Source organism: Cupressus sempervirens, chromosome 10, assembly GCF_028749045.1.
Source record: "Cupressus sempervirens isolate cs-2001-9-10 chromosome 10, ASM2874904v1, whole genome shotgun sequence".
NCBI lineage: Eukaryota > Viridiplantae > Streptophyta > Pinopsida > Cupressales > Cupressaceae > Cupressus > Cupressus sempervirens.
The window spans coordinates 614,353,804-614,379,218 of NC_143127.1; the positions used below are offsets into that span (position 1 = coordinate 614,353,804).

Sequence of the window (25,415 nt, forward strand, 5' to 3'; positions counted from 1 at the left end):
GTATTTTTTTTTTTTTTTTTTTTTTTTAATGTATACAATGTACACACATACATGCATTTATATGTGTATGCATCTATATCAGAGTAACGAGACTCGCCGCGAGTCAAGCGAGTCGTCCGAGTCGACGAGTCAAGTTACCTCAACTAGGTCAAAATGACTCGTGACCCTGACTCAGTAGGGCAACTAAACTAACTCGCCTAACTCGTTGACTTAACTGACTCACCTAGCTGACTTGGCTAACTCATCTGACTTTTCTGATTACTAATTTTTGTTTTCAAAATTTTCTTAATACACCTAAAGTTTACCTTTGTACTTATGTAATCTACATATGTAATGTATGTGATCAAATTACCTTCTATTTCATGATTGTTGTCCTGCATCTTGTCACCACAAAATGTTGGTAGCAGCACGAAACTTTTTCAAGCTAGTTTCGCATTTCTCTAAGCTTAAATTTGATATTCAATTGCTTAATGTTGATCGATCCATCCATTTCAATTCGTATATCAGATCATTTTACTAAAGGCCTTCGTCAAGTCTTTTTCGTTTTGTCTTCTGTCGAGCCTTTGCTTGATTTTTGAAGCCTTCATCGTCTATTCTTTACTTTTGAGTCTGCGTTTGTTGGTTTTTTGTCCTTCGGTTTTGCTCATGTTATGCCTTTCGATTTCCCCTTTGATTCGGTCTAACCTAGAGGTCAATCAGAGTTGTCAGTCAAGAGATATGCTCGTTTTAGTGTCTCAAAAGTGGACCTTTTTGGTGCAACAACACGAATTAAAAATATGATGTTCTATTTTTAATTTGACTTTCACTTTTTGATAAATATAACTTATTTTCACTTTTTGTTATGTTTTTAAATACTTTAACTTTAAATTTTTAACTTAAAGTGACTATAGTGCACTTTATGTTATAATTTTAAGTTGAGGTACTTTTTAATTTTTCACTTAAAGTAACTATATAACTATATAGTTCCAGTTTAATTTTTGGTTTTTAAATCAAATGCTTATTTAAATATTACTTTTTAAATGATGTTTATATATTATATTTTTAAATATGATAGATAAATATTGTTTATGACCCATTTAGTAACATTTTTATAAATCTAAGTGAATTAAATGACTTTAAGTTATCAAAAGTGGACATTTTATATGCAATTACATGTAAAATCCATCAAAAGTGGATATTTTACATGTCACAACATATAAAGTTCATTTTGGTGGACCTTTTTCATGTCATTACATCAAAAGTTCATCATAAGTAGACCTTTTTGATGCTATTGAATCAAAAGTGAATTTTTCATGCTTAGACATCTAAGAGGTGAGTTGCATTTTAAAATATGCTTCCTTACTCAAAAGGTCCATTTTTGCCTATGAGCACATATTAGGCACCCAAAAAGTGCGATTTTGGAGAGATGCATGTTTTAAAATATGTAAATGACCCAAAAAGGTCCGATTTTGATCAAAAAACATGTTTTAATATATACACTGACCCTCCAAAAGTCTGTTTTTCAAGAAGAACATGCATTTGGCCTCCAAGAACCCGATTTTGGAGATTGTGAGAGATTTGTTTGATGGTTTTGCATGAAATCTTTTCCATTAGGGTCGTTTTTGCTTGGCAATGGATCTTCCAACATTGAAAATGGATTTATCTTGCTAAAAAACAATTTTTCAAACTCTTTCCAAGGGCACGTTTTTGGAAAAATCTTCAAATAAATTCATTTTGAGTGATTTAAATCACGTTTTTGCAAGGAAAAGAGGAGTTCTGACATCTTAATCATTTGCAATACATCTTGGCTCACATTTTTGCACTTAGAAGCCAAAAACGAATTCATTTCATGCCTTTTATGAATCACGTATTTGCTAAAAACGCCTAGAAAATTGGGGTTTTTATCCACTTCTTTGCATTTTGGAGTCACGTTTTTGCATTTCGATTCATGTATATGCATTTGGGGAAGTCGTTTTTGCATTCACAAGTCAAAAATGACTCAAAAACATGCATTTTTTGGCCACGTTTTTGCCAAAACGGCCCAGATTTTTGCATTAAAAAGTCATGTTTTTGTTCAAAAAACTTTTTAAATAACTTTTCAGCCCATACACTTGGATTAAGAGGAGTCGTTTTTGAGTTTTAATGCGTTCTCTTGTCTTTGGAGACCATGTTTTTGGCCTTCTCAAGTCAAATTCGACCATTGAATGTCCATTACATGCATGTACGAAAAAAGTCAAAGGGTTGTTTGAAAATCCGGATTTGAAATAGAATTGGTCTTCAAGTCTGTAAAACTTGCTATTTTGGCTCACAACCTCCAAGTAAGTGGATATTTTCAAACTTGTTCATCAATTCATGTTTATCTTGCTATTTTCATGTATATTTTATGCTTGAAATTGCAGGTTTGTCTATATATATGCCATGAAAAGTGCATTTTGCCTTTAAAAATGATGGGAACTCTCATTTTCACACTTTTGGAATTTCCCCAAATTCCAAATTCGAATTTGCATGTTGAAGTGGCTTGCTTGTTGACATGTTTGAGGTTTTTTCCAAAGGCATGTGTTTTTTTTGTGCTTGTTTTTGTGCTTTGTGCTTGCTTGCCGGTTTTCTCCACTTTGGAGAAGTTACAAGTTCTTTCCCAAGAACTTATTTTTGCTTCACTTCATGCAAAAGCATCATCACGTTTCACTTCCATTTTCCATGTCACAACACTTCGCATCTTATCCGACAAATGTGATTACATGTTTTCCATTTCATTTACCATCCACACATGCATGTAATCCCATTTTTTGCTTCCATTTTTATCCATCTCACTTTTCATTCCTCATTACATATTTCATACACATGTAATCCATTTTCCATGTAATGATGTCTTGAAGCTCTTAAGTCACATTTGAAAATCAGCAATTTCCAACAGCACGCATTCCCATGCACCAAGCACTTTACTTCAAAAAAAAAAATTAAAGGTGCTAATGGAAAGTTATTCCGAGTTTACATCCAAACATCGTCAAAAAAGTTTCCAAAGTGTCAGAGACTCCAGTTTGTGTTGATCTACAAAAGAGAATTCACGACAATTTGAGTAAAAAGCTGGATCACATCAAGTTTCCAAATGACAATAGACAATTCATCAAAGTCAGAGGTTATCAAAAGATGCAACACCATGGTTACCAAGGTGAATGTAGCGGTAAAAAGTATAGGAACTTCTGATCCGGTGATCATTCAGGATTGCATCGTCAAGTACAAGGCCCTTCAGAACAATCCCTAGGATTGTTTCCTTCTCTTTCGTCTTCTTTCATCTTCTTTCATATTTGTAGTTGGAGAGAATGCATTACATGAAGATGTGTAATTACATGTAATGCGAGTTTCATGTACATGAAAAGATGTAATGCTACTTGCACATGCAGTTGCATGTAACGCTATATTTTCTCTTTTAGTTAGACAAGGTCAAAGTTGGTTGAGTTTCTCCCACTTTTTCCTCCATCTTTTTCTCAACTCTTGTGCCTATATAAAGGAGTGCCCCCTCATTGTAAAAATCATCTTTTGTTGTATGCAAGAAAGTTTTGCCACATTTGTGCAAGCATAACTATGATTGTGTAGTACTAATTTGGAAAAAAAGTGAATAAAAGAAGCAATTGAATTTGAAGTTTTGTTTGGAAGCAATTGTGATAGAGCAAATTAGAAGCTTTGACTATAATTTGTGCCTATTGTCTTGATTCATGTTATTATTGTGTGTTCAATAAAAGAGCATAGTGATTTAAGAAGCAATCGAAGACGAAGCTTTGACTGGGAGCAGTTATGGAAATATGTAGCTAGATGCTTTGTCTGTAGCTTACACTTATTTCTTAATTCACAAAATAGTTAAGCTATTCTTACTTTTAGGAGTCTTTATGTCCTAATTGTAAAGCTTTTCCATATAGAAGTACGACCGGACTTAGAGCCAAACTGGTACATTTTCAGCTAGCCTTTGAGTTAGTGAAGGTTTATCAGTATCACTGTTTCCAGATCTTGATAGAAGTGTAGTTAGAGATTCACGCTGCCCATTACTCGCTCCACGAGTAAGTGGATCCTTTCTTGAAAGTTAAGAAGGAAAGATATTGGTAACACCCTGTTTATAAAATCTCTCAACTTCTTGCTTACCTTGAATTGATCCAAGGAACGATGAGAGGGGGGAGCCTTCCCTTTAAGGTAGGAGAGACTTTGTCTCACATGTTGTGGCTAGTCATCCTATTTTGCGACTATATTTTTACCCAAAACTGTCAATTGCAAAATATCCACCCAACAATGATGTTATTGTGTCTTTAAGCTTCATTCAATAATGGGTGCATGGAATTTCTTTATATCCTAAAAACACTCTAAATTTCAATGGTTTTGTCACTTTGCTAAGTCCGAACTGGGTCACAAGTCGAGATACCCTTGCCGAGTCTGGGCTAGGTCCAAGTCTCATTACTTTGGTCTATATAATACATTGATTAATATTATTATTATTTGTACATATATATGCATATACCCATAGTTGGAAAACTTGCCGAGCCCCCCAAAAGTTTAATCGGGAAAAACTCGGCCATTTAAAAAAAAACTCAGGAAAACTCGAGAACCTAAAAAAACCGCTAAAATTCAATTCAAAATACATTTTTTTGCAAATTTCAATGAGAAGATGCATCTAATGAGTTCATTATAGAGAACACAAAAGAAAGAAGCAGGAGTTTAGATATATATAAATGCATAGTGGGTACAAAATCACATTCTCATGCTGAATGCTGATGGCGGGAAGCATAATAGTAAATAATTTGTGTCAAACTAGAAGTAAAAACATCATTACAATCACATTTTCCTCTTCCTAGCTCTACTAGCATATTGTAACTCTCTATCTTACATAATATATATAGGCTTTTTGCCTTTTGTTTTTAACAATTTTTTTTTTTTTTTAATTAAAAAAAATTTTAAAAAATAAAAAAATTTAAAAAAGAGTTTTTCTGAAAAACTCGCCAATTTTTTGCAAAAACTCGGCGATTAGTCGGCGATTTTTCCTTACGATTAAATTTGGGAAAAACTCGCCAGTCCCAAAAACTCGCCGATTATTCGGCGATTATGCCAACTATGCATATACCTATATAGATAAATAGATATAGATATACAAGTCCATGCCCAAGGGAAAAAGAAAAGGTTTCCTACTAACGTACTTGAACACCAAACCCAAACCCATCCCCTTACTAGGACCAGCAACGTCCCCTTTTGCCCGTTGCAAGTTCCTCTTCAACTAAGCTCAACTTGAGTACACGATTCTTTTTCAACTCAACAAGTGCAATCCATTAACAGTAAAAAAGGCTTAGAATCAACATATGTGCATTACATTGTGCCTCATAAAACACAAGAAAGCCAAGTGCAAGGCTGGAGCTACAAGGCATTGGAATGCGGTGCAAGAGCATCCCCCCTTGGATCATTCAGTTGAATGCAGCTTTCCTTGGCTGGGAATGAAATGCATAAGACTACTATGTTGAACCTGTATAGAATAGCTATTGGGAGTGGAGCAGCTTGTAGTTCTAGTGAAAAAAACTGATAACATTGGTGTTCTTCATGAAGAGCAATATGATGATTTATTTTGAATTCCCATGTGCATATGTAATTTGGCCACTAACTAGTAATCTATTTGCGCATTGCTATAAACATAAAGAAGTATTGATTCATAATTCATCATTTGCATTGAATTACAAAGAATCAGTATTGCTTTCAAGTTTTGCGGTTAACATTGTATGTTTTGTGTATATTATGTTTGAAATTTTATATTTCAAATCTCGATTCAACATATAATCTGGATATAACCAAGCCATACCAACCCCACTACAAGAAAGAAAACTAGAAAACCACCATACCTAAGCCCCAAAACTCATGCCTGCTCTTAAACCTGAGCCAGCAACCTAAGTTTATTTATCTGCACAATTTTAATATTTATATAGTGATGTCAAAACCCTATACGTGAAACTCTCTGGAAGTAAAGTAGTTGAAGAGCAGAAATACATATTAGATTAATCAGTCTTTAGCATTTTCAGATCTGTGTTGGTGGATAGGGAACAGGATTATTTATGCTCATTAGTACTACAGATAAATCGCCCCCTTCTATTTTTCATATTTTAATTTTTTTCAATCCATTAAAATGTCACAAGATGAACTTCACCAAGAACTTACTTGCTGCAAGCTGTTACTATTTCGAAGTAGGTTGCCTCACTGAAAGTCACTCCTTTCTCCCTCATTCTTTCTGCAAAACAAAGGACTCTTTCATGTTGGCCTCCCTTGTTCAATACTGCCATCAGTGTTGAGTATACGATGTTGTCCACTTCAATGTGATTCATTTCCATCTCTTCAAACAAGGAATAAAATTTCTCCCACATCCCTGCATTAGGAACAACTTCAGAAATACTTAATTATTGTTTCTCAAATACAAGGAATGCTCAGGTCAGAGATGTAACACCATCATACCTAGTATTCCATAGGCATGAATTAGAGTGGTGTATGTAACAACATTAGGCAAGCAACCAAAAGTCTTCATTTTACTGAATATCGAGTCAGCCTCATTTAGTAGACCCTGCAATCAATCCGAAGTCATCTCCTAACAGAATACATTGTATCCAAACTGGGATGAAGAAACTAAAAATCTGTTAAAGACAAAAATGGTAAAAGCAATAAAACACCTGTTTAACATATGCATCAATAAGGGCTGTACATGCTTCTACAGTCACACCAATTTCTGTGTCCAGCATCTCATCAAAGTGTTTCTTTGCTTCAATGTGACTTTTTAATTTAGAGGCACCATTAATCAGGATGCTAAAAGTAACAGCATCTGGTTTTATCCCCTTTCCCTTCATATTCTTGTGTATGCACAATGCCCTATCATACATTCCTGCATTCATAAAGTTTGTCATGGCTGTATTATATGCATTAGCATTGAGTTGAATACCCCGAGAAGCTGCTAGAGAAATAATTGAATTGGTCTCTTCAAGTTGATTACAATGACGACAGGCTGCCAAGAGAGTGCATATCGTAACAATATTCGGCTCAATTCCAGCACATTCCATCAATTGCAGTAGTTTCAAGGCCTCTTCCCAGAATCCTGCAGTGCCATATGCATTGATCAAGGCATTATAAGTCACTATATTATGTTTCAGTGAAATGTTATTCATTGAGTCAAAGACTTCTCTAGCCTTGTGTGGCTGTCCAGACTTTCCATAAGCATTAAGCAGAGATGTATATGATACAATATCTGGCCGTAAACCTTTTTCCTCAAGCAAATTAAATGTCTCCAAAGCATTGTCAGAGAGTCCCAGAGAAGCATATGCACTTATCAGTGTATTATAGCAAACAATATTTGCATTTATACCTTCTCCAATCATCATTTCAAATGTTGCCTGGACATTTGCAATCCGTCCACTAGCAGCATAGGCATGCATGATGGTGCTGAATGTCACAATGTCTGGCTTACAATCAATTTTCTTTGTCCTCCTCATTAAATAAAATGTTTCAACAGCCTTATCATACTGTTCCAGTTTGACTAAGCAACTGATGATGATATTGAAAGTGATTTTATCGGGTATAACCCTCTTTTTTCTCATAAGCTCAAAGTAAGACAATGCTTTTCCATATTGAGCTCCATTTTTTAAAGCAGATAAGATGATATTGTGAGTGACTAAATCAGGACCTACTCCATTTTCTGTCATTCGTTTACACACCTTCAATGCTTCCTCCCAACGCCCACAAGAACCACAAGCATTTATAAGATTGTTGTATGAAGAGCGACTTGGAGGTACCTGCATGCCACACATCAAATGATAAAACTCACGAAACATGTGCCTGTTCATGAAAAAATGAACAAAACTCTAGTTCATTTACTTGAGATATATGCTCTTTGATTATACTAAGGGAGTACCAATTTGCTCAAGTCTCTTTCATTCCTTTTAACTTCTTTGATCAAATACTAAAATTCTCCAACACGCACACAAGGGCTCAATACTGGCTGGGGTATAAACCTTAATTGTTTGCATGGCCATGTGCCACTATACTAGACCACAGCCAATGAACAGCTTACATTCTCACTAGTCATATAGAAGAAGAGCAAAAAGAAAGCTGTGTTATCTTGCAGAATAAGCAAATGGAGATTGAAAGACTACAGCATTCTTTAGGCATGTTGCATTGAAATATTTCATTGTTTCGAACCAAAGTATAAAGTAAACAAGTTCTATCACAATAGGCTTTAACGCAGCACAGTCTATTTTGAAGATTAGTTACAGATCCCTTCAATTCATATATTTTCTATGCAATCTTTAATTTGTAAAGACAAAGTCTGATAAGAACATGTTAAATAATCTTCAAAAAACATATGTTTCTTATCCATGCCTACAATTCCAATTTGTAGAGTGTACTTCCATATATTTGATTTCATTCAGCCTTTTTGTCAAGTCAGCTGGAATGTAAATTTTGCAAACAATGGATTGAGTTTCAAAGAAAAATATCGTTGTCAAAAGAAACAATATGTCCAAGATTTGGACCAAAAATGAACAGCTATGTCTTTTCCTCCAACTGTGTAACATCAAAACACACTTGATATATTATATATGACTGAATTATCACATGTATTTTGAACCATTCATATAATATGTTTTCCACACCAGGAGTTGGAAGTCCTAAATATTTCCAAGATCCTAAAGATGTTTGGCATATAAAATGCCTTTAGAAAATGACTAACCCAAACTTCTCTAACGGGGTCTTCACTGAAGGGGCAATACAAGACCACATGCATTCATATTGGGGGGTTTAAAATGGGCAAAAAAGGGGGGAAATGTATTTGCCTAAATGGGGGAGGGGAATTTTTTGCGGGGAAGAGCACGGTTTATACAGGAAAAGTTAAAACAGGTGTGGGGGGTACTCGATGGATATTGGAGGGGAGTGATAAAAGAGGAGTTTAGAGCAATATTTATTAAAATAGGGGGATTCTTTAGTATGCCACAAATGCACGTGCTATGATTCAGGTTCAGTAAGTGAAGCGCCCATGTCTTCTCTTAGCTAACCTTCCCAAATGAACCAATGGACCTTCCCAATTAATCCCACCAACTCTTCAAAACAGCCCAACCTTAATAAAAACTGAAAATGCACAAAAGGTCAATATAAATGGAGCCCTAAGATTTAATGATATCCTATATGCTAAAGTTGATCCAATCAAATATCATAATGACTGATTCATGAGAATGGTATACCAACTTATCTGTTACTTTCATGTGTCTGGAAAATTTATTATGAATATTATCTTTTCAAAATAATTGATACTTTCCATTCTTTTCATCCATGAATATGCATAGGTCATCTGACGTTTAATTTAGTCTTTATAAGGTACTGTCAGTCTGAACTTTTAAGATCAAAATGAATACTTTTGAGCCTCGTGCAGAATATAAGCCTCAGAAGTCATTTGAGCTTCATCATAAGCCACAGACAACAAACAAAGAGACCTATTGCATGCATACAGAAGCTCATAGCAATGTCATCAACAAGACTCATAGCCCACTGTGTCTGACATATCCTTCATGAATTTTAGATGAAAAATTAGATGAGCATCAAATAGGATAAGCCTTGAAACTTTGATGAATTTCATGATAAGTCATAGATGATAAACAAGAAAACATTTGCATACATACAGCAGCTCGTAGCATGTCATCAAAGATACTCATAGCCCAACGCCAATTTCCTGCTCTGCCATGGGCATTGATTAAAGCATTATATGTTTCCACATCTGGTTTGCACCTACAGTAAATATATCATTAGAGCCAACATCTGACAAGGTAGATATGAATAATCTTATTTACTATATAAGCATTTTCGCTGTGCAAACATCAAATGAATTTGTTCATTCAGATAAGCTGTTAGATCTTTAAAACCCTTCCCTTTTTATGTAGGTGTGCCATTGCAAGCTGGTGTAAATTTGCCTAGGTGACTTCTTGGTTGTATGGACCATAGAGGCTTACAGAGTTTATTGAGTGTTTCTTATCACTTAACAAAACACTAAAGAATTTATAGAAAATACTTTAAGATAAAAGAAAGCTATAATCATTTAAGGCTGTCAATATTTTGAGTCATACTTTGTGATCTGATTATGTGATGTGCCAATAAAATGCAATTAAAACTCAAAATACCTTTAAACCTTACGATCTTTGGAAAAAAAAACTAAAGAACTAGAGGCTGTCTATAATAAAACTTTAAAAACCAAGGTTTCAGATCACACTTTGTGACACAGCGATGTGATTCATTGGGCAGCTTCGATTCAAGAAAGTATTGTGGAGTGGAAATGCAATCAAAATTTTAAAACACCCTGAAAAGCTAAAAACTTGAGAGTTTGTGGACAGCATTTAAGAAAACAAAAATTGGTTATAACAAAACAAGAAAAGTACAATTGCATTACACAACCTTGACCTTGAGAATGCTTCGACTTAGATGCTTGAAATGTTTGATGAGCATTGCTTAACATTTGATTGCTGGAAGACACTTAAAAATGAGAACTGGATACACGTAAATTTAAAAATATCTACACTTAGTATCACAAATTGTGTGGCAATGATGTGACAGAACCTTGATTTAAGAAACCTCATGAACCGTAGAAGCTTGAAGTCCTTAATTAGTATTACTTAACATTTAAAATGCTTAAGTATGTGTAGGCCACCATATAAGTGGTCCCATGCGGCCAAGTATGGTGTATGACATTATAGCCCCTATGGGAGATAAGTGTATGTACGGTGGAAACCTGACAAGAGTACAGGCATTGTTACAGGACTCTGCAAGTCCGAGAGCCAAAGTCCACATTTTCGAGGCAAATGGCCTCTGGACTCGCACTCAGTAGAGTCCTCGCAGAGTCAGCATGGACTCGCCAAGTCCAAGGACTCTCCTGACTCGCAAAGTCCTGAGCTTTGGACTCTCTCTAGCAGCATGACTCATAAAGTGCAAAAAATAATAAAATAAAGGGTTAAGTGAATTGTTTGTGCTTTGTATAACATCTATTTTAACTAAAAAGGTCATTCCATACTTTGCTAATGCTTGTGATAGAGAGAAAAGAGTTAGAGAAAAGTATTGGGATTTTGAGAGAGAAATTCATAGTTCCAAGAATTGCGTTGAAATCGCGTGAATCGCCGATTCGGCAATCAAATTCATGCACCCCGATTTTTTTGGTGTCGGAAATTGTGATCGGTGATTTCATCGATTGAATTGCCAGTATCGGCGATTCACTCCAAAAATTGCCAAAATCGGCCACATGAATCGGCGTGAATCGGCTGGCAGCAGCAAGCATGTTTAGTTGGAAATAATAAAAAAATCACTTTTTTTTTTTGCTTTCTTTTTTACCTTTCCTCTTTGTTATAAACCTAAAGGGCTTCTAATTGTTAAGCATGAGTAGAAGAGAGGAAAAGTGAGGGAGAAGAAGAGAAAAGAACCATAGGTTAAAAAAAAGACAACGACAAATCAAAAACGTTTAGAATGCATAACGGACGATGCCCAAGGGAAGGGAAAGACATAATCAAGTAGTAAAACATCAACGATTCCCAAAAAGAGTGTGGGATCAGAAGAAAATCACAAAAATACTGTGTTCCATGCAGTTTTGTGTGAGTTTCAGAGTGTTAATTTAGTCTTGGCGACAGGGGCGCTGCCCCTCGACCCCGCTGGTAGACCCCCAGTTGCTGCAATTATTAGTCGTGGGAAGTCTGACCAATTGATGAGACCTGAAGCCCCGCCCTGTATCGCGACAGGGAGCGCAGCTGGGGCGCTGCCCCAAGACCCCGCTAGGGGCGTTGCCCCCTAGACCCCCAGTCGCTACAGTTATTAGTCGTGGGAAGTCTGACCAGTTGATGAGCCCTGAAGCTGCTGCAAGCATGGAGTGTCTGTGGTGGAGAGAACAACAGAGCAAGCCTTTCGAGAGGGGTGATACACTTTGAAGCACTTGGAGTAGGTGTTGGATGTGAAGCTGTCTTATAATAACTAAGGCAGTTGTCTTATAAAAACTCTTTACCCCATGCGGTAAACACAAACTTCCATGTTTATGTATGTTAAGTTTTAACTTCTATTTGATAATGTTATAGTGTGTTTAAGTTATATTCAATAAAGGGTGCATGAAATAAGTCTTAAATTGTTAAAATCTCTACATTTAAAGGGTTTTTCCAAATTTGTCGATTCATCGCCGATTCACGATTCGATTCAGCCATGCCGATTCTGATATGATTCCGATTCTCGTAACTTTGAAGAAATTAGCAAACCAGTTGGCTCTCCCATTTCGATTGCTGATTATTTGTGCAACTTTGTAGCTTGCACTTAAGTATTGAGAGGAGCTAAACGATGCATTGGAGGAGGCTTCTACAAACTTGCATTTCCATTGTTTGTGCAAAAATTGAATGATCTTGTCTTTGCAATTTGTTCGCTACAACCTTCATCTTCTCCATATATAGATATAGGGCACCGATTGTACTAGAGATTATTGATCCACATGCAGAGTGGAACACAAAGATTGTTGATCACATCTTCAGTGACGAAGACGTGGAGTAGGTTGATTAGGTGGATTGGGAGGCAGAGGCAGTACCGATGACAGTCGAGGAGGCTACAGCACAAGGAGACCGAGTGCAGGACCCTGAGGCTAGGAGTGATGGATCCGAGTCTGATGATGAAGATAATGTCGGTGTGGATGAGGATGAGAACGCCCCTGAGGTTCAGCCTCGAACACAGGGAGAAAGGATGGCTCTAGAGCCTTCCATCATTTATCTTAGGCATATTCGTAAGAGGGCATAGGCTACTATGAGCCTTAGTCTTCTACACTCTAGCTGATATTTTGATATATGTTTTGAACTTTTAATTCCATGGATTTCATTTATAGTAGGCAGTTGACAACGAGACTATGTTTAACTTTATATTATGTTATTCAGTTTTTTCCTTCAGAAATTCGCTTTTATACTTATGTGATCTATGCAAAATTGTGTACAAGTGTTAAGTAGCTTCTGTATATCTCAATTATTGTGTATTTGATGTTAATTGACTAAATGATGCATGAAAAAATCTTTGAATTTCATGGGCTTTTCGATTTTTCGAGCCCTTGTCAAGTCCTAGCCGAGTTTGGTCGCTAAGTCTGAGTCCGAGCCCAATTTTGATTTTTTGAGTCAAAGGCTAGTCTGAGTCCCATAACACTGAGTACAGGAATGCCTACGACTCTACGGTGATAGGGAGAGATAGGGATGCCATCATAAGACAATACAGTATTCAAGAAAGGGGGAAGATGGCATAGTAGTTGCATACGAGAGTTGAATCAAATAAAAGACTAACACCTACGATGACAGAAGTCTTGTACCTACATCATACAGGAGAGAAGAATAAAGTGTCTACAAAGGAATATGAAGGTAGTATGGAAATGAAGAGAAGATAAAGCAACTATGGTGAGGGACGACGCTAACAGTGCCTATGGTGTAAACTAGGGAACATAGTGCCAATGTGTTGTCGATGAAGGAATGTAACCATGGTGGAAGACGGTATGGTGAAGTGTAGTGCCTATAGTAGAGATAGGGAAATATAGCGCCTACAGTGTTAAAGACTGTATGGTGATGGTAAAAGCTATCATGTGGCAACTACCATACTACAATTTGCAAAGTAAAACAAAAACAGTGAATAAATAAAAAGAAAAATTATGGAGCCACTAAGATTGAAGAGAATTCAAGTGTTGTGCTTGGTTGAGAATGCCCCATAAATGAGAATATTTTGCTATGTGGAGACGGGTATAAGCACTATGAAAATCAATCTCAGCAAGCATAATGTAATAAGGACCACACAACAAGGAAAACAAAGCCCCACGAAGGTAGAGTGCTATCACCAGTAACGGACAGAAACAAAAGCACAAACCAACCAGCACGCCAAAGGTGGACTAGGAAGAAAATCGTCGTACAGGCAAGACTATCATAGAGAGCTATTGTGGGTTGGAATATACTTGGAGTGTCGTACAGATAGAGAAGACAAAAAGTCACAAGTAGCGAATAAGATCACCCCAACTATTTTTCATATCATTCACAAGAAGACAAGACAGTAAACAGTTATTAATGGATTCTAGGAGAGCAAAGTAGAAAGATTGGAAATGGCAATTACAGGCGTTGCCATTGAGTAGTTCTTCTAGAATGAATAAGGATACCAAATTGCTTCCTTCTGGAGTGAAGATTGCAGGAAGAATTGGCATAGACTCAGGGAAGAAGTTGAAGCCAAAGGTACAAATGCAAGCACAAAAAGATACTATAAAAACACAAATGTGGCATTTGAAGGGTTAAATGGACTCAAGTGTAGGAAGCGGTGGCAAGAGATGCTAGATAATGACATTATGGACAAGTAAATCAAACGTGCCAAGATACATTGGGCAATTCAAATGCCAATATTTTGCATCAAAGATTTTGAAGGAGCTCTGCGAATGATGATTATAGACATAGCCCCAAGAGTATTTTTGGCTATCTTGGGCACAATCTCTTCATCTCTCTTTCAACAACCAACTTTACAAGGGTTTTTGGCATTCCTGGTAAGAAAGGGAGAAAGATTGATACTAAGACAACGATGTCTCAAGAGGACAAGGAGAAATTAATAAAAAATGATTTCTAGAGATTTAACACTGACAAAGATGGATTCCACAACCAACACTTCTAAGAGCCGTAGAATTAATAACTCCTTTTTCTACACCCGGTGAATGACAATGTCAAATGGACATTGTCAAAAGTAGGCTTACAAGTTCTAGCAGACCCTTTGGCATTGTGCTCCATCAAATCATCCTGATGGATAACATCTAAAATGGTATTGTATAAGATTGGGCGTCCCTAGTGGCTAAGACGACTTATGAGTTCATGGCACTCCAACATAAGATGTTTTATATGCCACATTATTCTATTGGTTTCTTCCATGACGCCACCCACATGCAGATACCCCATGACACATTGGAGACAAAGCCATAGGGTACCATGGCACCTGATGAGCCATTTATTCTTTATTGGCACTATTTTGACATGGGCAATGTACTAACAACACCGAAAAGGAAGCGTCAAGTGGTCTCAAATGTTGAGTCCGAGGACAATGTCAACAATGGTCGAGAGGACTCTAGGGAGGTTCTTGAGCGAGTAGAGGTAGTCTTCAGGTGGTTGGTGAAGATAGCTAGGGGGCTAAAGTGGCTAAGAGAGAGATAGTATATTTGGCGATGAATGTAGGAGAGGCCACACCCACTCCCTTGGGTGGCGGTCTGGCACAAGTTTCATTTAATCGGTCGATTCTCTCAAAAGTAGCCTAATTGAAGCCACCAATATTAATTGATGCCACAATGCTAAGGGAGGGACTTGATCAAATTGTTGCTATAAAACCATCAAAGTAATCGGTCATTCATTGTTGAATCAGATGATGGATTACTTAATATTGCTTTGAAATGTTGCGTAGTTTTCTCAATCTTCACTTGGAGTAGATTTCGTTTCATGTTGAAGTAGTTTAGATGGATGTAAGTAATTGTGGATGTTTACTTGCTTGACTCGAACAAACCCAAGCCACTAGCCTCTTGTTGATTGTAAGCGTGCCTTGTGTGGTTAGTCGAAGATCAATAGCACTTAACTTCAATTGATATCTTATCTTTAGTTTGCATCCATTCAATGGGATTGAAGAGGAAATATTGATTTGAAAATCATTCAACTATATCTTAGAAGCTTGCAAAGGTGGGTGGAGTCACCAACAAGATTGAATCTAGTAGAGTCCATGTCCATCCATGCTTCCTTGCATTCAAAGTTAGAAATCATTCAACTATACCTTAGAAGCTTGCAAAGGTGGGTGGAGTCACCAGCAAGATTGCATCTAGTAGAGTCCATGTCCATCCAAGCTTCCTTGCATTCAAAGTTAAGGGTGGAAGTAAAGACTAAGATTGCATCTAGTAGAGTCCATGTCCATCCAAGCTTCCTTGCATTCAAAGTTAAAGGGTGGAAGTAAAGACTAAGTTTAAACTCAGGTTGAAGTTCAAGAGTTCAATCGAAGGAAAAAAAAATACATTGCACATTGTGAAGCCAAATCTTTAGAAGTGCATTGTTGAATCTTGAGAAATAGTATAAATCCCCTAAGTGACTACCAACAAATCACATTATTTCACTGAGGGGGTATCCACAAATTGAAGGGAACCTTGAAGTTATTTCATGATCTTATTTCGCAAGCTTAGCATGATAAATGACTTTATTCAAGAAAGAGTTGGAGATTTGGTGCTTCATCCTGAAAATATCAACTATTTGATTGTGTACATTGTAGTGGAGCAAAACTCACATCAATGGGCAGGTATCATGTGTATCTGACCAAAATAAAGTGTCTCTCTCTCTCAACCGCATTTTGTTGCATCTCTTGCACTCTCAACCTTGCACAATTCCTCTGCATGTCTACTTGCGTTGCCTATACCTCGATTGCCTCCCTCATGTTTATACTCTATCCTTCCCAAAGTCTTTGGCTCTAGTCCCCCTATTCTTCATGTTCTTCGAGGGACAATTTTTGGATAGGGTGCTAAGTAGTTTTTAAAAACTTGACAACCTCATTTTAAAGGTTTTCTCTTCCCTTCACTTGACTAGACGAATAGGCTAGTGGTATTGGAGCTTTCTAAAGACTTGGAGTCTTCACTAGAAGCTAAGTGTGTCACATGGTTGCTAGCCTGGTCAAGTGATCTTCACTTACTTCAGTGTCGAGGAGTGCTAGGTTTCTCGCAACATCTTCCAACTCACTCGATGTACACGGTCTTATCTTCTTCTAACTATGGCTTCCAATCACATTACAACTCTTTCTTTTCTGGAATCTCCAATCCCATTGGAATGTCTAACTTTTGAAGAACTTCTCATAACTATTGTCTTCACTCACTTGGTCTCTCAAACATAAAGATCTTGGTTCTAGTTCTCCCTCCTCTTGGTTATATACGGTACATTAGAGTTTGCTTGGTCATAGGGACTTTAATTGCCAAGGGTATTGCATTAGCCAATATCCTACTCTTCTTCCTCTTGATCGGTCCTTTCTTAATAACATTGTAGTATTTTTTGCAACGTTACTCTCATGGCGTCTCCTCGCGTTGTTCAACCACTTCAAGAAAATAGTGAGCCAACAACCTTGGAAAACTCTGGAGAAGATCATAGGCCACCGGTCATACCATGAGCTGTTTACATACCATGCCTTCATGGATTGCTCCCCCATGAGCTTCACAGACCGCACCCTCTTGAGTTTCCCTCTACATGTACTAATCATCTGAAACTTCCCATGTGTGCAGCAAGCCTTCTATTGATTGATTCTCCTGAGTTTCTTCCTTGTTCTCCTCAATGACACTATCGGTTACCGACACTTGTTGTTCAAACAAGCGGCCCATTATTCCACAATCTCACTTGTACTCATTCCATCAGATCTCCAAGTTCATACAAGCAACGATGCCAAAATGTTTACTCCCTATAAGGTATATGTTTTAATACTCAGAGTAAACAAGACTATGAATAGAACACATATACCATAGAAACCCAAATGTAATGCATACAAATGGTTGAATGATATAACTTTATTCTAAGTGTAGTGTCTATACAATCATAATGTGAACTAGTGCCCAAACCATATGTAAATAGTGTCAGGCAATTGGTTAAGACTGCCAACCATTAGCAACCAATACAACCTTTCAAGAACAATTAATTACACTGCCAATTACTAACATAACTAAACAAAGTATTATTTCTTTATTCATGGAAGATTTGTCATCTACAACCCCATCCATCATGTATCCTCTCAAAACAAGAAGAAAGACTTATGTCAAATTCATGAAATGATGAATACAAATAAGTTAAGATAAAACATCTTTTACAAAGAATCTGATTTTAATCTCCAATTTCCTTTTGAGAATGCATTGATGTACACCTTCAAAAAAAATGCATACCCTTGACTGAATTTACATTCTAAACACCATCCCATTCCTATGCATGCTTGAGTCCCTTGCTGTAAATATTATGGTTTCTGAGTTTCTCTCTAAATTTGCCTAAATCTGATGTGGTCTTCACCTTGCATCAACTTGGTTTGATTGAAGTGAACACCCTTGATTTGTGTTTATAGACCTCTTCCTCAAAAGACATGTCCATTTGAGTGTACTACGCTGACTTGTTTATGGGAGTCTCATCTATTTGCAACTTACTTACATTTTCTTTGCAATGGAGATTGACTATCTTCAAAAGGCATTTGAAATTTATCCTAGAGGAGGCCGTATTTCCAACATTGCTTGGGATTTTGTCCTAAAGGTGGTAAAAATTCCAACCTACTAAGGAATTTGTCTAAGATTGATCTTCATTGTGTATTGATAATTCCAATTTAGATCAAATTTTCTTCAACTGTTAGGATTTTCACCTTGAGCAAGCCAGATTTTATTCAATCATGTGGATGTCTCATCTCAAGATTTTGGATTTTACATCTCATTGTTCGTCATACTTCACCCTGTTTAGGAAATTTGTCTTGATGCTGGGCAGAAATCCTTAAGTGATTAGGTCTTTGTCATAGATGGTTGAGTGGAAATCATCACACCCATAGGATTTTATCCAAAGAGAGGCCGGATTACCCACCTCTCTTAGAAATGTGATCCAAGGGAGGTCAAATTTATGAATTTCCATTGAGGCCAATTCAGGATTCATGCTAAGTGTTGGAAAGTTCTTGTGCAATGTGCAAATTTTCATCATGTTTTTAGGTTTTCACTTCAACATTCAAATCAGATTCCCTATCCTTGACCGAAATTTGCATAGGTTCTGTTTGAAAGCTGATTATTTGTCATGGAAATCAAGTTCAGTTTGGAAATAACACTTGGCTTCACCTTCCCCTTAAGCATTTTCATTGATTTGCAGATCTGATTTTAGACAAGTATTTAATTTGTGCACCAAGGGAAATCAGAAGTTTGCAAATCCTTAGGAATTTTATCATCAGAAGATTAAACATTGGTGATTCATTAGAAATTGTCCAAAGGAACGTTGGAACTCCACCCTTCATTGGGAATTTTCATTGCACCTCCAATTGCGCCTTCAAATTCACTCAAAATGTTGAGTCGTTTCTCTCGAATTGCACAAGTACATGGACTGACTGGAAACTTGATGGTCCTTATGAGTTTCATTTGCACACAAACTAAAAATTTCACTAGTGTTAGAGATTTTCCATGAGAGACCATGATTTTCATCAACATTCAGATAGGAATTTCATTTCCTTTTAGGAATACTTTGCTCATATAAATTGGAAATTCACGCGTTTTGAAATCCCTTGATTCCAATTTAGTTGGAAAACATGGGTTGTTAGGATAAAGTCACAAGCTGCGCGGACATTTGCCATGTGTTCAGAACGCCTTCTCAATCAGGTCAGAAATTCAACACTCGTTAAAAATTTGCCTCTGAAGTGGATCAGACCTTCATCACTTGTGTTTGGTCAGCTGCACATATTGGTTGTAAATCTGGAGCATCTTAGGAATTCTTCGCTCAAATTGGTCAGAAATCAGGCCTGCCTTAGGACAACTTCACAAAACTAATCAGAATCTAGGAAAGTCTTAGGAATTTCCACCCCACAAAACTTGATCCACACTTTGACGAACTTGATCAAATAAAGGACACACCTTAGAAAATCATCTTTGCAACTCCATCTTGCAAGCTGGAAATCTCATGATTAATTGGACAAACCAATCAATGGAATTGAATATTCTACAAAGTGTTTGGTTTATGGCTTGATATTGACATTCACATCCTTCCCAAAGATCCTGACATACAAACTAGGAGTTGGCTTACACCTCTACCTTGCCCAAACTTCTTACCTTGTCGACATATAAGACTTAAAAATTGCTGCCAGACTAAGACTAAACTAGACAAATCACTACAGTACTAAGCAAAAAATGTAGGGGTCCCCATTCACAATGGCGCGTGTGTTTCCAACATATAACACATCCCTCTACCCAATGAGACTATCCGTCCCCTCCTGGAGGATAGTGAAATCTCCTAGATCCACTTAGATACACAGATGCAGACCATAACTGAAACCATTTTATGAACAACCTATCAAACCATTAGATCACATCTTTATTTAAGTCAAGAGCCACTGTGCAATGCAATTCATCCACGTGATACATTCACATAGATTCATCTGTTTTCATCTCATCATTTTTATGCAAGAAAAGTATATTGGTAATGTTTCATGACAGAGGGAGTAACATAATCATTGTTACCATAACATTAATAGAACTACAACAGAAAATACTTCAAAGAACAACACATTAATGATTCTGCGTGCAATAGAACTAGATAAGAACTTTATTGATATATCATGCGGTCACATTCATAGTTATGAGGAAGGATATAGCAATGTATAAGAGAGCTATTCTCTAGCCAATATCTTCCTGCACGTAGATGGTTCAACTCAGAGATGTATTCTTTGGACCACATTCATCTCAAATCTAATCTACGCTACCCCCAACATAACTGCTACACTTAATAATATGAGCCCATATACAAAGAAAATTTATGGTTGGTTCTCATTACAAAACATGACAAATCATATGGTTGAAAAATGTTTACTATTAATTGCTAATTACAATGCATTCCAAAACCATAATAAACAGCTTAATATTTAAAATATGAAAATTATACACACCACATTCAGATCAAAGAAAAAGAATGGTTTCCCTTTTCCATAAAAAAATTGAGCTAATAATAAGAGAAACAAAGTGTACCTCCATTTTTGCATTTCAAAAAAAAGGCCACGTGCTTGATCAGTTATACTATGCCTTGCATACAGCCTAATAAGCATATTATATATGTTATTTCGAGCTCTATAATGTCTTAGATTCTTCATCCAATTGAAAACCCGAGCAGCATGTTTTAGTGCCCCCATCTTACAGAGTTCCTATACAATGCTCAAGCCCAAAAAACCATGAGAAACCATGTGTGATAAATTTACATATGTATGCAAAGAAGCAGATATTAAAAACATCTTTTAAAAGATATGCATGAAAAGTATGTGGATGTCATAATGAAAAATAATACGGAGACTCTATTCTGATCATTTTCTCAAGATTGGGAATGCCAGATTCATAAAATAATCAATTTCAGATCAATTTGGTATTGAGAACATACATAAAGACTAATTTGCAAACATTAGTATACCAAGCAATTAGCGATCGTTTTCCTTGGAGCATGGAAAGGCATATAGCTTTTTGGAGTTGTACCAAAAATAGAGTTGTCAAATACCCACTCCTCAACTAGGTACATGTATTTGCAGTTGCACATCACATGCCAGATTCATGTATCTACATATTGCATACCAGAAACAAATAAAGCATGCCTATAAAACATACATACAAGGGCTGTTGGAGCTCACTCAAACTCGGTGAACCAAACCATGACCCAAGGATTTGTGACTTGAATGATCCAAGAATCTCATTGGATTCACCAAGCTCAGCATGTGCCACGGGTAGATCAATCAAGTCTATTAAAAGTAGAAAAATACTTGAAAATGCTTAGACATAAAACATTAAAGTCGAACATTTTTTGAAGGGTTTGGACTTGGAGGATAGTTAAAGTGATGAAATAATGAAATATTGGCATGCATCTAGAAGATATATGTGATCTCAAAATCTTTAATCAGGGCTTCGTGGAAAGGGCTCTACCTGTCAACCGCACATTATACTACAATAGGGAGAACACTAGGAGTACCACCTAGAAGGGACACCGCCCCAAACCCCTCACAAGAGGCACTACCGACAAACCCTTTCTCTAGTTTTAAACCTATCCTAAGTGATGTTGCTATTGTTGTAGGCTTATAGCAGCATTTTCAGATTAATCTAATATATGAAGTTATAAACACATGACTCCATATAGAGCTAGCAATGTTAGATTGAATGGTACAAGCTCCTTCTTATCCTAATGCATGGCTCTGTATTGTGGTTTTTGTTTTGATGCCATGGATATCATGACCCACAACTTTTGTACACCAGAAAACAGTATCTGTATATTCAAATATGTTGTTTCCTTTAGTTGTAATCTATGTCACAAGGTTCAGGTTCATGTTTGTTGTCAAGATCAACAAATAAATGGATTAAATTACATGAGTTAAAATTCAAAACAATAAAATTGTGAATTTGAAATATTTTAATTACAAGAAATAAATCCACAAAATTGTTAATATAGGTACAAATTGTTAAATAAATTCAAAATTATATAAAACAATGCCACAATTATGAACCATAATAAACTAATTGAAACCACAGGAAACATATGAAATCACTAATAACAATTGCAAGGATGTGGTTTTTATAAATAAAAAATGACAATGACGAGTCAAGAGTCAAGACTCTAAAACTTCATAGAAGTTACAACACACCAAGAGCACTTGGTTGTGTTGAAGCAATACAATCATCACTAGTTGCACTACTCAATTCATTACTTCAAGAACTTGTTAAAGTTGTAATTAAGTGGAGTCTTTTGCTGGCTTTTTATACACAATTGTAAAAGTACTTCAAATATAAACAAATCTTCCATCTTTTTAGACAACAACGTGTTTCTCTTTTGGAATTAATATGGTAAACAACTCCAGTTCCTCTTACAAACTAATTAACTCTCTCCTTGGTTCAATACTCAAATAGAGACGTGTTGTAATTCAAAAGCTTTTGGTCCACATATATTCCTCCATTTGCACCCAGTGAAACTCATGGCATGTCGTATTTGGCTGCTAACATTCCAAACAACCCTTTTGTTGCCTAGTATTTCCAACACTAATTTCTAATTAGATTTGTGAGTGCTAGATCTGACTCAAAGCTCTCTACTACTTAATAAAATCCTAAGAAAACTTCGCAATCACTTTGTCTATCAATTTCAAAGATCTTGGACTCCAAGTGACAAGTTGTTGCATGTAAAGGTGTGTGCCTCACTCTCCATCTAGAATATCTTTAATTTTATATCACCATGCAATCTACTTCCACACGTGAGTAATTTTTAAATGGCTTCCTTGCAACCATTCATTATCTCACAAATCATCTCAATCCAAGAGTGTCACCATCAACCACATGAAGCACATCACAATTGATCCACACCTATGTTCCACAAGGTTTTGAGGGCAAGGACAACAAGGGGCAGAGGGGAGTGTTTATGATGTGGATACAGTTTAGTGCCAATTTTTAGGGGACAATAAGGGATGGCTATTTTTTAAATTAAGGATTTTTTATATAGAGAGAAATTTCAAATATGCACATCATAGAAAGAGATTGGATGCTCTCTACAAGTTGGGCACTTGGAAGACCAGCCCCGTACTTGCAAGGCGCCCATAGCAGTATACTTATTTGGGTGTCGTGTGGTGTTTTTTAACCTTTTTTTTTACCCCCTTGCATGCTTGGTGTTATCAGAGTTTTCTTTTGTTCTCTTTTTTTGGCTTCACCCTTTTTTGTCTTTGTTTTCTTCAGGCTTGATGGCATTTAGGGTTAGCTTCCTAGATTTTGTTTGTGGTTGTTTCAAGTTTAATGGATTGTGGTAATCATACCTCGATGATGCAGACGGAAGGTGGAATGATGAATAAGAATGGCGAGCTGGGTGCCAAGATGTCGCTCGAGTTTAGTGATAATGGAAAACCATTGTATAAAATGATGGTTGCAGACCACTCTGTTGTCAAATGTCCAACGTCTACTTTATTCATTGAAGAAATTATTTGTGCCCTACCCTACAAAGAAAAAGGAGAAACCTGTGTCAGAGCCAATGGAAATAGACTGGGTAGTGGGGATAGCACCAAAAATGCAGACCATGGAGAAGGAAACTTGGGTAAGCCCCCTCTTTCTGGGTTGAAAACCCTATCATTATCCTCGAACAAGGACATGGTAAGGGCTATCAAATCTGAAGAGTCTCGTTTGATAATTTAAGCACACACGAAGTGTAGTAGTACTACGATGTGTGACCTCCCAAGAAGTCTCGGTGCTTCACCTTTGTAAGCATTACCTAGATCCAATGAGTGCTAAGTGTTCCATTTATTCTCATGAGAGATGGATTCGTGTGTGAATCACTACTCATGATATATGAGTCAATGAGTTTGACTAAAAAACTACACAGTTAAATCTTGATAGCAATATCACAATTTGACTTGTTGTGGAAAATATCTCCTACTTATAAATAGATGAGCTTAAGGGGCTTTCAAATGAATGGTTCATAAGGCACAACACTTGGTAAAGGTTTTGCAAATGGGGTTGCAAGCAAAGTGGGTTTAACCATGGAGAGAACTCCGTAGTTAAGTGCGCTCAAGCTAAAGTAGTATTAGGAAGGGTGACATCCTAAGAAGTCCTGATGCTTCACCTCTGTGAGAATCACCTAGATCCTAAGTGCTAAGTGTTACCATTTATTCTCATGAGAGATGGATTCATGTGTGAATCACTACTCATGATATATGGGTCAATGAGTTTGACTCAAAAACTACAGAATTAAATCCTGATAGCAATATCACAATTTGACTTGCTATGGAAAATATCTCCTACTTATCAATAGATGAGCTTAAGGGCCTTTCTAATGAATAATTCATAAGGCACAACACTTGGTGACGGTTTTCCAAATGAGATTGCAAGCAGAGTTGGTTTAACCAAAGAGGGAACTCCATAGTTAAGTGCGCTTGAGTTGGAGTGCTCCTGGGATGGGTGACCTCTCGAGAAGTCCCAGTGCTTCACCTCTGTGAGCATCACCTAGATCCAATGAGTGCTAAGTGTTCCATTTATTCTCATGAGAGATGGATTCATGTGTGAATCACTACTCATGATAAATGGGTCAATGAGTTTGACTCAAAAACTACACAGTTAAATCCTAGTAGCAATATCACAATTTGACTTGCTATGGAAAATATCTCCTATTTATCAATAGATGAGCTTAAGGGGCTTTTCAATGAATGGTTCATATGGCACAACACTTGGTGAAGGTTTTGCAAATGGGGTTGCAAGCAGAGTGGGTTTAACCATAAAGGGAACTCCATAGTTAAGTGTGCTCGAGCTGGAGTAGTACTGGGATGGGTAACCTCCCCGAAAGTCCCGATGCTTCACCTTTGTGAGCATCACCTAGATCCAATGAGTGCTAAGTGTTCCATTTATTCTCATGAGAGATGGATTCATGTGCGAATCACTACGCATGATATATGGGTCAATGAGTTTGACTCAAATACTACACAGTTAAATCCTGATAGCAATATCACAATTTGACTTGCTGTGGAAAATATCTCCTACTTATCAATAGATGAGCTTAAGAGCCTAATGAATGGCTCACAAGGCACAACACTTGGTGAAGGTTTTGCAAATGGGGTTGCAAGCAGAGTGGGTTTAACCATGGAGGGAACTCCGTACTTAGGCGCGCTCGAGCTAGAGTAGTACTAGGATGGGTGACCTCCTGGAAGTCTCAGTG

At 36.9% G+C, this 25,415-nt stretch overlaps 1 protein-coding gene across 8 annotated transcripts in view; it reads right to left on the reverse strand.

Annotated features, from left to right (window-relative positions):
• Nucleotides 1–25,415, reverse strand: part of LOC149535344 (uncharacterized) — a 238,626-nt gene that overhangs the window by 175,740 nt on the left and 37,471 nt on the right. For all 8 annotated transcript variants that reach the window (XM_089807869.1, XM_089807868.1, XM_089807867.1 and 5 more), the window contains exons 2-6: nt 20,729–20,901; nt 9,654–9,759; nt 6,663–7,775; nt 6,451–6,556; nt 6,160–6,364 (exon numbers count right to left, since the gene is read on the reverse strand). In XM_089807869.1, the coding sequence (XP_089663995.1) occupies nt 6,160–6,364; nt 6,451–6,556; nt 6,663–7,775; nt 9,654–9,759; nt 20,729–20,901 (1,703 nt within the window). The remainder of the gene's footprint in view (nt 1–6,159; nt 6,365–6,450; nt 6,557–6,662; nt 7,776–9,653; nt 9,760–20,728; nt 20,902–25,415) is intronic.